Here is a 14586-nt window from a genome sequence, read left to right as displayed (position 1 = left end):
CACTGTGTGACCCCATGCTCTCTGTCTTGCTCTCTCGCTCGCTCTCTTTCCATCCGCCCTTTCCTCTGTCAGGCCTCAAAATGGCTCCATGATCCTCTACAACCGTAAGAAGGTGAAATACAGGAAAGATGGCTACTGCTGGAAGAAAAGGAAAGATGGGAAGACCACCAGAGAAGATCACATGAAGCTCAAAGTCCAGGGAGTAGAGGTGAGAGACCACCAGGAAAAATAAAGCAGTGATCTCTCGTTTGATTCACAGTGTGTGTGGAGGAACGATCAGTCTTGTCTTTATCTCTCTCACCTTCACGCTGATTAGACACATACCTGTCACACATACACACCCACACACACACACACACACATGCTGGAAGTACAGGCGGATGCGCTACCTGAGAGCTTGCGCTGCTCTACTTTTTGTTCCCCCCTCCCTCTGTCCCTGTCTCCCTTCCTGTCTCTCTCTCTTTCTGAAGGATAAGAGTGTGTTTGGCCTGAGGCCAGGAATGATGTCAATGCCTCCTTCAGCAGAACAGAGAGGGGTATCGATCCAGTCTCAAGGCAGCGTCTGTGCACAAGTGTGTGTGTGTGTGTGCGCGTGTGCCTGTGTTTGAGTCACATCAGCCAGCTCAAAAATTGATTATTCAGCAGGAATATACCAAGAGGTGAGAGGAGTGAGCATGCATGTGTCAGAAACAGAAAGAATGGGGGAGAAGAGACAGTGATGGAGAGATGGAGAGGGAGCAGATGAATGTTTACAGGGAAGCTGGGTGAGCGAGAGACAGGAGAGAGAGACACAGAGGTAAAGGGAATAATTGAGATCAAGTATCCCCATATGCACCTCTATTATTTACAACCCCACACTCACATTGACATTCATCCCGCACACATTTATATGCAATTGTGCACACACACCCAGGCACACGCACACGTAGACACACATAAGCAGGCAAGTGTTTCTCTCCCTGGTAGTTGCTCAGTAATTGTTTGTGTCACCTCTTCCCAGGACCCCCAAAGCAAGCAGTGTGTAGAGCAGAGAGGCAGGGAACGAGCAGAAAAGCAAGATGAGGAGAGGGAGAGGAGGATGGGGAGAGGCAGGAAGCTGGAGAGAAAAACATAACCCTGGATGGAGAGCCTCCTCATATCAAATGGAAATATATGGAAATGCACTCTGCCTCTGGCAAAACACACTTTGGAGGGAGGGCTACTTCTGAGAGGAGGCAAAATAGCGAGAAAATATGAGTGCGTGAATGTATATGAGGGTGGAAAAAGGATGAGTCGAAGTGTTGATTATATACAGTACAACATGATTGCACTGCTGTGAATGTTTGTGTTTGCACGTCTGCACATATGTCTTTACGCATAACCCATTTATACATGTGTTTAGGTGCGTGTGATTCTTTATTTTGTCAGAACGGCAGCGGTGACCTTGATCGAATCGTTTTCTATTCATTTCATCCTTCCTTTGACAAATACATAGAAACTCACGGCCAAAATACACAAACCGCTACTGCCGAAATTGTGCATGTCAGTATGAGCTTGTCTTACTATATTAGGACACATACAACTGGTTCCACACACGCATACCCGCACACAGGCACATGCTATACACACTATGTTCCTATGTATGTCAGCATCCTCTGCTGGATGGAGAACATACTGCAGACGTCGTCTTCTCCATCTCGTCCAACTTGACTCTTTTACGCCACACTTTCCCTGTCTGCTTCCTTCGCTTTCCTCCTTCCCTCCCTCCCTTCCTCTTTCCTCTGCTGTCTGTTACCGATCCTCTCTCGGCGTTTCCGTAAGCTGACAATATCATGACTTTTTTTTGTGAATTTCAAAGTTGATTATGTGTAGTCTTGCTGAGACAATGAGTTTTGCAGTCTTGGAGGCTGTAATTGTCATCTTCAGACTTAAGGTTGTTTAGAAAATAAATTGGAGAAAAATCACATACAGCATGTTTGCAATTTAGTTTTGGCACCACAATCAATACAACCTAAGTGGGTATAACCTAAGTTCTCCTCTCCTGTCCTGTCCTTTCTTCTCCTGTCCTCCTCTCTCCTCTATTATCCTCCACTCCTCACCCACTTTTTGCCTTGATTCCTTCATTTTTCCCCTCTCCTCTCCTCTCCTCTCCTCTCCTCTCCTCTCCTCTCTTTAGTGTCTGTATGGCTGCTACGTCCACTCCTCCATCATCCCCACCTTCCATCGTAGATGCTATTGGCTGCTGCAGGTAAGCCCGCCCCCCTTCCCCACCTTGCTTTCTCTCAAATGCCTACACTTACAATAAAATGAAAGGTTAAAAGGAAACAGTGAAATGAAAGGTTAGACAATGCCTTAACCCTGAATTACCTACAGATATTTCAAAAGAGCCTAATTATAGTCTAGTGGTGGTTAGTTGTTTATGTAAGCTGAGCTTTGTTGTTTCAGCTCTTTTCCCTTCATGCTGTGGCCATCCCACCGTTGAACTTCAGTAACCTTTATCCCATTTATGCTGGTGAGGCGTTTCTCCCTATTCAGCAAAAAACTGGACAACCTGCACAAGATTAGATAGATCACCTCATGATATAATTTGTACAAACCATCAGCTGTCAAACTGTCTGTAATAATTTAAAAAGAGGAACAGTAGCTTCAAACATGAACCAGCTCATAAACATCTGCTCTACAACAGCATTTGAATTAATGAGACTGACCATGAGGATTCGCTTTTGTGTGATTTAAAAAAAAAAAAAAAAAAAAAAGAAAAGAAAAAAAAAGAAAAAAAAACACTATCATGAAGCTGGTGTTAAAACTGCAGTACTGGACTTTTACATGTAAATATTTATTATATTAAGTCAAGGACTGTAGATGAAAATTAGCCTTTTTTGGCCAACTTTGGTACATTTTTAAAATGTCGATTAATATGCATCGTCTCTTTGCAAATACACAAGTAAATCTAATACCACACAAATTCACACAATGATGATTAAGCCTATCACCCACAGATAAAACTCCATGCATTTCACATTATTGCAGAACATTGCAAAGCTGGTGTCTGTGGTGACATTCCCACCTTGGTGCAAATTTGACCTTTATTGAAGCATTTTACATCAGTTTCTAGTGGAACTACACAAGTAAAATAAAAGCATAATAGCTGGGATCCAGGCCTTGTGAATCACCATGCCCACGTTTTTCTAATTACGTGGCAATTCTTGATTTTTTTTTTCTCCTATTTTAACTTACACGTGAAGACTGAAAGCAACCTGGAAGTATATTTGCCAAGCAGCATTTAATTTCCTGAGAGAAGAGGGAGACAAATCATGCAGAACTGGAAAGTTTCATGCTACAGTTTTATAGGAGCACTATGCAAAATTGCCAAGGATTGATTTGAGTGAGGACCCTTCACACCCAGCTGACAAAAACATGTGGAGTAAACACGTAATTTGTCAGTGCTTTTCCATGTTTTTTGGGTCTGGGTCTGCTGGGTCTAAATGTCCTTACCTAAAGGTCCTCAGCCTTTGGCGATTTTGCATAATTCACCTTTGATCAAAGCACGAGCTAAGATGTAATTTAATTCAGTCATGTGTCCCAAACCAAAGGCATGTGGTATTTTTTTTACATGTTATATCCCTAGAATGTTGTGGCCCTAGTGCTAAAATGCAGCACTGAGCAGCTGTGGCTTGAAAACATTTTTTTCCAGTTGCTCTGTAACTTTCCTCACACATTTTGTTATCCAGACCTTGACTCTGTGCCTCTACTGTGCCTCAAGAATAGAGGTACTGCGCTCAGTGCGGTCCTGTCCAAGGAAACACCCTGGGGCTATACAAACACACACACACACACACACACACACACACACACACACACACACACACACAGAGGTCTCCCCTGTGTATAAAGGCATGTTCTTCTTTCATAGAGATGTTTGACTCACTCTACTGCTCATGTGAAAGACAACAGAAAGCAGCAGTCACACAAACACACACACACACGCACACACACACACACACACACAAATGCAAACACACACACACACACCTCTCCCTCTGTTGGCCATGCAAAAGATGGCCACTAGGACCTCTTTATCCTGGTTGGACAGGATACATGATAGGACTCTCTCTCCCTCTCTCTCTCTGTCCTTTGTTTGCAGTCTCTGAGAAATACTGCAAACCCGGACTGCGTTATTGAAAATATGAAAATATGGTAATGCATGCATACTTATGTATTCTTTGTCCAAATCCCCTGTACAATTTGTAACATGCAGTCTAAAAAGACATTCCAACAACGAATAAATTGAATATTTCATATTTAGTTTGGTGTGCCCGGCCGGCGACACTCCTGCTGTCGGAAATTATGAAGGAAACTTCTGCTTGCTTTATGCGCAATGTGGCATTTCTACTCTTTGCTCAGATATCAAAATACATCAGTGAATATGATCATAAATCAGCCTGCGAGTGCTGTTGCATTGCACAGTGTGGTGCTGTAGCAGCCCACTGTGCTATCCTCTTTTGGAGAGAAAAGTGTTCCACCTCAGCAGGTCCTCCCCCTCACCTGAATCTGTCTGCTGAATCTTTCATCAAGAGGAGCTGCTCTCTCTCTCTCTCTCTCTCTCTCTCTCTCTCTCTCTCTCTTTCTCTCTCTCACACACACACTCACACACTCATACACATACACACACACACACACACACACACCCGCACATACACACACATACCTGTTGAATCTTTCATGGGGCAGAAACTCCATAGGTCTGCTGGTGGCCTATAGTGAGAACCCCCCCCCCCCCCCTCTCTCTCTGTATCTGTCTGTCTCTATCACACAGACACCTCCACACACATACACACACACACACATACACACACGCAGATACCTCCAAACCCTCCGCAGGGTTAGAGTGATGAGCGGGCTTGAGCTGTTAAATCTTTTATAGGCAGGTGAGAGAATCTTCTCTGACACGCTATGTCTGACCTCCTCCCTGACCTCCACTTTCTCTCCCGCTCTCCTTCTCCATTTCCCCACCCTCCACTCCCTCTGTAAATAGTCTGTCAATGATTTACTCCCCCTCTCCCAGATGTGTTAAGATCATGACAATGAATTAATAAATAAAGGCTGTAAAAATTAATGGTGTGTGTGTGTGTGTGTGTGTGTGTGTGTGTGTGTGCGCGCGCCTGTGCTGCAGAACCCAGACATTGTCCTGGTGCACTACCTGAATGTGCCGGCGGTGGACGACAGTGGGAAGCCGTGCGGTCCTGTCCTCTGCTCCATCAACACAGACAGGAAGGAGTGGGCCAAGTGGAGCAAGGAGGAGCTCATTGGACAACTCAAACCCATGTGTGAGTCAGCTTTACTGTGCCTTGACACTCACCACTCTCCCGTGGCGGGCTGGGATAAAATAAAAATAATATAAAAAAAGAATAACAGCCCCTGAAAAATTGGAAACAGCCTGCTCCGCCACAGCCAGCCCACACATATTCCATTCACACTGCCCTGATTTTCACAATGTGGACACATGCAGAACAAAATATTATTAGAGGTACAGGCTGGCCCGTGTTTATATTCTTTCAAATATTGTCTGTCCTCACTCATGCCATCTCTGTCTCTCCAATCTCTGCCCATAAATGTCACATTTCAGGAAGGCTGTCACAAAAATCAGCTAGCAAGTCAATTCCAAAATTTTGAAAACAATACTAGTATTTTTAGTATCGTTAGCATCAGTGCAGCTTGATACCTCAGAAACTCAGCGTTGTTATTCTAATGTGCTCTTAACCTGTATGTATATAATACATACATATAAATACAAGTCTTGCCATGCTCACAGTACCATAAATAAAACGAGGCCTCATAATCACATCATTATATTTGTTGTTACAGCAGGACATTACATACAGGTCCTCTTATTTGAAATTGGTATTTTATTGGGCTGCTTTATTTTCTACTTGAGGGCTACAGGCCAATGGTGCGCTGCTGTAACGCAGAGCTCTTATTCTAATGTAGCCTATATATTGAACCACATAAAGTTTCTGCTTACTTGTTAATGTTTATGTCAGATAAACTAAATAAATGTGTTTATGTGTGTGCTGAATGGGATTTCTGTTTTTAACGTGGGTATCAAATCAGGCATTCGCTGCTGTACACTGGTGTTAGCAAAATGGACGCATGTTGCACAGTCAGTTCTTGTGTGATAAAATAAATGAATTTGTGAAATTTGGTCACATCTGCCTAAGGGACTGTTTTCACTTAGTTTTTCGACCCTACTTTTGCATTTTTTATCTGCTGTTTTTCCCCCGTTGATTTGTTAGATAGACTCGGTCTCTGTTTATGCACAGTCTGTCATTGTCACCACAGCATATGAAGGGTAAAGTGTACTAAAAATAAAGCGGGCAAGGGAGAAAGATGAAATCATGAGATGTGATGAACTTAAGACTGCCCACGCACATGCACACACACACACAAACACACACACACACGCACACACACACATACACAGTGCCAGTGTACAGCAGAACTACCAAACAGCATGGGGCTTTTTTTTTCCTTCTTGTATCAGTATTGCTGGACTCAACCACCAACCCACAAAACCCCCTGCTATTCCAGATGGTCAATCCACTCCTGCCCTCTCTCCCACCTTTATCCCTTCCCTTCTCAACATTCACACATTCCTTAAACACAGGAATATGAATCGCCTTGGTTCAATAACAATACCTTTAATAATGACGGCATAAATAATTATAATAATGAGGATAGTGAAGTAGTCGAGCCTTAAATGTAATCTGTAAAGTCAGGCAAAGGGTGTAGAGAAACTAAAATAAGGATAGCATGATCCTGTGACTTGCATTTAGGCTTCATGAATAATTTGGCGGCAGAACTTGGCACAATCTGGAGCTGAGCCACGGCCTATCCGCTGAGAAAAAAAAAAAAAAAAGAAAAGAAGGGGAATAACTGTAGTCCAGAGATGAGTATTGTTTAAAGACACACTTAAAAAGACATTCAAAACAAGCCAGGCAAAAATTGTATGTAGGGAATGTAGTGTGCATTTTTTTTTTTTTTTTTTTTTTTTTTTTGATGGTCCAGACAGTCAGCGCCATGCTGCCATCTAGAGACTGATATGTCTTGCAGCTGGGAAAGAGAGTGGTGGAAGGGAAGAGAGGAAACAGAGGTTCCCAAAATATCCAGCATGTTTTATTCATAAATGAGCATCAGGGAGAGTAGATAACTACAACACACACGCCCACACACATGCACCCCCCTACAGCCTGCACCCACACAAACACATTTTCTAATCTCAGTCATCTTTTGATCTGGAAGGGCAGATAAGGACAGCTGCCCGAACCTGAATGGCTTGTTGATTCAAGTAGTACCTCACATCTCCATCTTCCCACTGAAACAGATTCACTCTGCCTCCTCTACAAGCTCTAATTTACTCCCACAGAAAAAAAGCACTTCTCTCTTGATCTTTAATCATTCTAGTCATAAGGGTATTGTTTGGAGATTATTTCTCTGACCCTTGCTCTCTTTCCTACTAATTTCACTGCGACTAGCATCAGCTAAATTCCTAAAATGTAAATAGAGAAAATTAATTCTGAGATTGGAAATGGTAGCAAATCTTTCTAATTAAATGTCTTGGGGATGACACCATTTGTGAATTTTGCACATTTGTATTTCAAGTTTTACAACATGTGAGAGGCTTTAGCAGTCTTGCTTCAAGATTGTGTTTTGAAAACTGTAAAATTGTCTCACTCAGTTCTCAACACACATTCTGGACACTAGAGGGCACCTTTGACACCCTGTGCAATGTGTGTGAGGCAAAGCTACAGTGAGATTGAACAATGCACTTTGATTTAAAATGCTATCTAGTTTGTTGCTGTGTGTGTCCCCTCTCAGGTGCTGGGAGCAGCCTGCATCAGAAATGTTCCAGTGTGAAGCAGCGTATCATCTCATCAAAGCAGGAGTCAGGGGCAGCGGCGGGGGGAGGGGCTACAGCTGGGACAGGTGCAGCAGCAGGCCAGAGAGCAGCAGATGGCACGGAGGTTCAGAACAGCGATGTGTCAGAGGGCCAGACAGAGGCGAGTCCTGGAGGCGGCAGGAGCAGAGGGGGAGGAGGAGAGAGGAGGAATGGCAGGATAGCCAAACCCTCCCTCCTCCCACAGAGCAGCATGGAGGTGTCCTCCTCCACCTCCACCAACCAGGTGGAGGTTCCCGACACCACTCAAAGCTCCCCTCTGTCAATCACCAGCGACATGGCCGACAGCCCCGCCCTCGCTATTGGGGCTGGCCTGTCGCAGAGCACAGCTGTGTTCATGTCTGAGGTCACCACACTGACTGGGGATTCGGTTTACTCTGCTGGCCACACTCACCTGCTGGCATCCACACATGAAAGCACCACTGCTGGCATTCTGCTGGCTGTTGCCCCTGAAAACCAGAGGTTTGCATCGTTTCCTGGTGGCGTCGGTTTAGGGGAGGGAGGGGAGTTGGTTCTGTCCAGCTCTCTAGACTCTGGGGGTGGAGTCAACCTGCCTGAGACCACTATGACCTTTGACCCTGACTGCTTTCTCAACAATCCTAAGCAGGGCCAGACATATGGAGGAGGAGGAGGGAAGACTGAAGGCTGTAATGGTGATGATGGGGGGCTTCACTGCCCTTCTAACGGCTACGTCTACAATCCAGCACTGGTCAACAACATCAAGACAGAAACAACACCCCTGGAGCAGCCATTAGCCACTCAGAGCAGCTATGTGGGAGAAGGGACAGGCCTTAGCCCCAGCACTACACTGGAGCAGATGGACTTCAGCGCCGTGATGTCATCAGCTTGTGTCCAGAACCTGGCCCAGTCCACCCACCACCCCTCCCCCAGCCTCTTCCTCCAAGCTTCTCCCCAAACCACCCAGCCCTCCCAGCCGCAGAGCAACGGTCCTGAGGCAACCCAGGAATCACGCGAGGCCCAGGCTTACATAGGCCTGCCAACGGTGCAGACAGACTCCCCGGTCACCAACGGAGACCCACATACACAACTCCACCAAGCCAGCCCGGACCAGCAGGCACTGTGTGGGAGGAATGGACAAGGATCAGCAGTGGGCTCCTTTCCTCTGACATCACAGGATGCGACAGTGGACCAGTCTACCGGCAGGGGGCATCGGGAGGTGGGGGGCTTAGAGAAGGGACCTGAAAATGGGGAGTTATTACTCAAAGCTGGGGATCCACATGAGGCCTATGTTGATGCGGAGCACTACCTGCAGTCTACAGATGAAAATGGAGGGGGAGAGGGGGGCGGAGGAGGAGGCGAGGGAGGAGGAGCATCAGGAGGGGAAAGAGAGATTCTTTGCAATGGTGTAAGCTTGTCAGGGGCCAGCAGCTCCGTGGTGGCCAGTCCTCAGTCAATAGCAGCTGGTGCAGGTATAGAGGGGGCGCTCTACACCTCTCCTCTGCCCCAACAGGGAGGGGGAGTGTCAGCCACAGGTGCAGGATCAGGAGGGGCCATCAGCTTGGAGGGCTTTGAAGCCTCATTTGGAAGCCAGTTCTCTGACCTCATCAATGATTTCATCTCAGTTGAGGGGTCTGGAGGTGGGGTGGGGACAGCTGTCACTGGGGTTCTCATGCCCCAGGAGGGGGCAGCAGGAGAGGAGCAGGGCACAGGAGCAACGCCCCTGCAGGGCTCGGAGGTGGAGCAGGGCGCTCTGGGACTGCTGCAGGAGACTGGGAGGCTGTTTGGTGTGACAGACTACTCCCCAGAGTGGTCTTACCCAGAGGTTTGTAAGCTCAACTTGATTTATAATTCATCATTTATTCATTATTGTCCCTTACAATGAAAAGGGGGGCGTGGGAACTATGGATTGATCCATCAGTCACACACACAATATCACGTGACACCGCTCATGGAATTTTGACGAAAATGTTTTGGAAAATGTTGCATTGGATCTCTGTGTTCCTACATTTTTTAAAATAATGGTGAGTGACCCAAGGGCCACATTTACAGCACATTCCTTGAAAAACAGTTTTCCCACTAAGGCTTTTGTATTTATTCGTTGATTGACTGACCCAAAGGGTGACAGCATAATTTGTGTAATCAACCAAAAATGAACACCACCAGTGCCAAAAGAAAGCCGTATCAGACAATGCAAAGGACTCCACAAATTTACTTGCATTATTACAAAAAGAAATTAAAACGCTGACCTGCATGTCTCTATAACTTTTTACTGATAATCCCGAAAAGTGATTAATTTGTAGGGGACGTCATGTTTAGTGGTCCTTTCTTTCTTATTTTTATTGGATAGTGTAGGTGACTTAGACTTAAAATGCATTGTTTTTTTATTGTTATGGGCAGGGACAAAATAAAGTCTCTCCAATCTGTCATGCCACTAAAAATATATAGACATATTTCTCTCACAAGAGAACAAAATAATTGCTTCGCTCTATTTCTTCATGTAAATCAGGCAAGTTATAATATGCATCAAAATATGCATTTTTATAATAAGTAGCAAACCTTTTCACTGTTAAGTCGCTGTCTCTCTGACAGATGCCTTGGTGACAGATTTCTTCAGATGGAACAGGGATGCTTGACACAAACACAGATGTGAAGACATAACACACACACACACACACACACGTCTTTACTGTCTGACAGAAATGAACACAAGGCTAAACTGCGTCAACTGGATATTGTACCCAGTATGCAGTGCAGTGTGTCATTCTTTCTCTGTCTCTTTGCCTCTCCTTGTTGACTACAAACATGGAAAGAGCCTCCTGTAGACATGCGACTGTGTTTGTGTGTGTGCTGCAGGGAGGGGTGAAGGTGCTGATCACAGGTCCATGGTTGGAGTCAAGCAGTGAATACAGCTGTCTGTTTGACCACATCAGTGTCCCCGCTGCCCTCATCCAGCCTGGAGTGCTGCGCTGCTACTGCCCAGGTAACAGGCCTGGGTGCACACACACACACACACACACACACACACACACACACACACACACACACACACACACACACACACACACACACACACACACACACACACACACTTTGTAATACAAATTACACACTCACTTTTCTCAGTCCATCTCTCATAAGTCTCTTTTTTTCTCTCACACAGTCTACACACATTACATAGTCTACACACATGTACAGACATAGCAATCGTTCTCAAAACTCTCTAAATGACGTTATTAGTTTGTCTGTGGTGATGAAGCTACACACACTCGTGTCATTTCTAAGCTCTAAAGCAATGTTTTCTTTTGTTTAAAATAGATGGGCTATTGGCATTTTATCACCATGGAAACCATAATTACTCACCAAGATTGCAAGTTGCTGTGACAAATTTGTAGCATTTGCGTTTTTTTACTTCCCATTCATTCCCATAAATAAAGTCAACGAAACAGGCTGAAAAATTACCTTTAAAATGTTTATGAACCTATTCAAGAACATACACTCCTTTTAGGAATTGTGATGGAATTTGGGTCCTATTTACAGAGCAAACTGTGCACTCAGAAGTTACATTGTTGCATTGAAAACTGCTGTTAACAGCAGGTATGCCATTCAGGAATGCAGGTTTGGAAGGCGGAATATATATATATATATATATATAGATTGTGAAATGCAAATTTTAATCTAAATCTAGAAATGCAAATTGAACACACAATCAAGACTGCTGCATTATCAAAAGGTTCACAATCATATGAAAAGTAACTTTTTAGGCCATTTCTATTGGCTTCATTGCAGTGAATGGGAAGTTAAATAAATAAATAAATAAATAAATAAATACCAACTCATCAGAGCAACTTGAAGCTTTGAATGTGTTTTACATGGTGTAAAAGTGCCAATAACCCATCTATTTAAAACTAAGTGAAGTATTGCCTTAAAACTTACTCCAACCTTGACATATCTCATTCTTAAAATGAGCAACTTCCAACAAAACATTTCCTCATACTCTAATTATGCTAACGTTGGCTCACACACACAGTTTTGATATTTTCTTGATATCTTTGTTTCCAGCTCATGACACAGGCCTGGTGATGCTGCAGGTAGCTATGGGTGGTGAGGTCATCTCTTCCTCTGTGGTGTTTGAATACAAGGCACGTGACCTTCCTGCTCTGCCGTCCTCACAGCATGACTGGCTGTCTCTGGATGGTGAGTGCTTTTGTTTGTGTGTGTGTTACAGCTGCTTGTTAAAGCCAAAGAACTGCAGGCCAAATGTTAAGGTACACTTAACCGGTGCTTTAAGGATTAGAGAAGAGTATGCACCATGAGGAAGATTGACACAGCCACACGCTGTGTCTGTGTGTGTCAGTGGTGTTGCTGGCATCAATCACGGTATTTGTTACTAGTTGTTAGTGCATGAAATTAAAAAATACCAAAGAAGAAGCTCCAAAGAATCACAAAGTGTGTGTGTAAAAGAAAAAGTGTGTGTATGTGTGTATGTGTTTCTGTGTGTGTGTTTGTGTGTGTGTGTGTGTGTGTGTGTGTGTGTGTGTGTGATTGTGTGATTGTATGTGTATGTGCTCACTCAGGCGAATCCTGTACAGCACATTTGAACCCTTTTAGGTTTACGGCCATGCACGTGCTTTTTTCTATCCAGAGAGAGGTTATCATACAAAATATTTCCTGCTTTATGTTTACTTTGAGTTTGACCTTTCAAAAGCCTCTGCCATCTCTCATCACCTATGGATGACAGAAATCAGAGAAAACCCGTGTGTGTGTGTGTGTGTGTGCGTGCGTGCATGCGTGCGTGTGTGCGTGTGTGTGTGTGTGTCAGCTTGCTTTTTCCTCTCAGAGCTGCTTCGTGTTATTTAAATGGTAATATTTTTTGAGATGTCAGAATTGCTGGGGCTCCTTTTTGTATTGTTATTGCTTGCTGATTGACTCTGTGATGTTCCTCTGCCTTCAGACTGCTTCTCCTCTCCCTGTAAGAAGGTAGAACCAAAAAAATATGTCTCAGCTGCTTTTTTGACAACTGCTCTTTGAAGTGTGTGAGTGTACACATTTCATCTCTGCTGGCAGCTCTCCTTCATACCTGCCTCAGGGTTTGTCATGGAGCTGCTGGCTTTGTTTAGGACATACTCATTTATCCCCCCGAATCCTTGATGAGTGTTTGCATGTCAGAAAGAGTTTGGGAAATGATTTGGTTAGTGTTGCTGGTGCTGTGATAATTCAAATCATGCTGAATTAACTTAACACATAAACTACACTCTCAGGTGAATGGTGGCGGATAGGCTACATTTTGTCTTTGATGCAGGACACTTTGAGCTCAAAAGTGTTTGGTTGCAAATCCGTACACAGCTAGGGTAAAGTTTCTTTGTGCAAGCGAAGTGCCTGATGCAATTCCAGCTCAGGAGCGCTCGGGTCGTCTCAGTCAGGCATGTCCTGGGTTACTCCGTGATCGCCCCCGTCTCCGTATTGCGCAATGCGGCAATGCGGCTCTACAGTCACAGCAGGCAGGCTGTTTGGTGGAGCGAAGGGCAAGGACATCATGGCATAACGGTCCACTTCACACAGTCAAAAGGTTGCACACCACCAGCGGAGCGCACCGTAGCTTAATAGATTCGTGCACACACGCCACGATGCCTCTCAAAGATGGCACGGGGATGCGCACTGGCTGTTTTTCGCTCCCGTCCTTTGTTTGGCCTCATAAATACTGCCAAGCCACACTGTCTGGGAAAAGGCCCAAGATAGGTCAGTTTATAATTAAATTTGTTTTAAGCCAGGTCTTTGAGGCGTGTAACCGGTACAGTTTTGTCTGTCTGTAGTCTCGGCATTGTTGTGCCGATGACGAGCGAGCCTCCCGCAGCTCGAAGTCTGGCGGGCGGATTTGAAGCGCTGCTCTGCCAGACACGACGTGTAGACTCTCTCTCTCTCTCTCTCTCTCTCTCTCTCTCTCTCTCTCTCTCTCTCTCTCTCTCTCTCTCTCTCTCTCTCTCCCTACTCCTCTGTTTTGCTCGGCTGGAGTAGCAATGCACGAGTCGCACACTTCAAACTATCAGCAAACGGCTTGAACAGAAGCAAGAACAAAGAGAGCAGCAGACAGAGAGACTCGCGGTTTCGGGTTCGTAGCTTATTTGATTTTAAACTGATAGTAGCCTTCAAAACGCACTCTTAAATCGGCGTTCAGCTTTGTTGTTGCTTTTAGTTGGGTTAAGTTTTTTTTTAATTTTTCTTTGTTCACTCTGCCTTTTATGGGCATGAAGCTGGCTAAACTCTGAGTTCATAGTTGTTAATCCACGATAAGACTTTTAACATCTCACGTAGGCCTATAAGCCAAATATTTCCTCATGTGGCAGGAGAGCCTATGTTGCCCAAGCTGCATCGATTTCAGACAAAGGAGACAAACAAAGCACGGGCATTGTTTGACAAGCTAGATGGTTCCGACAAAAAGCTTTGGGAGACTGTGTTTGATTTTAGGCAAGAAAAACTAAATGATTACAAGCTGGTCATGTTTGTTTTGGATGATCAGTGTTTGGTTGACCTGCTCCGTTTCAGCACCAGCAGGACTGGACAGCGCCAGTGAACTCCATCACAACAAGCTGTTAATGTGGTTGGAGACGCTGATAGGCCTAGACTCGCTTTACTTTCTCACTTAGACATGTGGGCGCTGTTGATGTTGATAACACAAAACCTGAGTAAATATATGA

At 44.7% G+C, this 14586-nt stretch overlaps 1 protein-coding gene across 1 annotated transcript in view; it reads left to right on the top strand.

Moving 5' to 3' along the window:
- The window catches only part of LOC115359142 (calmodulin-binding transcription activator 1-like), a 61462-nt gene that overhangs the window by 33485 nt on the left and 13391 nt on the right, over positions 1-14586 (top strand). Inside the window, 6 exon segments of the mRNA XM_030051488.1 lie at positions 73-208; positions 2156-2227; positions 5153-5306; positions 7855-9716; positions 10748-10874; positions 11954-12088. Of these exon segments, the coding sequence (XP_029907348.1) occupies positions 73-208; positions 2156-2227; positions 5153-5306; positions 7855-9716; positions 10748-10874; positions 11954-12088 (2486 nt within the window).

Source organism: Myripristis murdjan, chromosome 5 (assembly GCF_902150065.1).
Source record: "Myripristis murdjan chromosome 5, fMyrMur1.1, whole genome shotgun sequence".
In the NCBI taxonomy this organism is placed as follows: domain Eukaryota; kingdom Metazoa; phylum Chordata; class Actinopteri; order Holocentriformes; family Holocentridae; genus Myripristis; species Myripristis murdjan.
The sequence above is the reverse complement of the archived record's forward strand: the minus strand, read 5'-3'. Positions and strand labels throughout refer to the sequence as shown.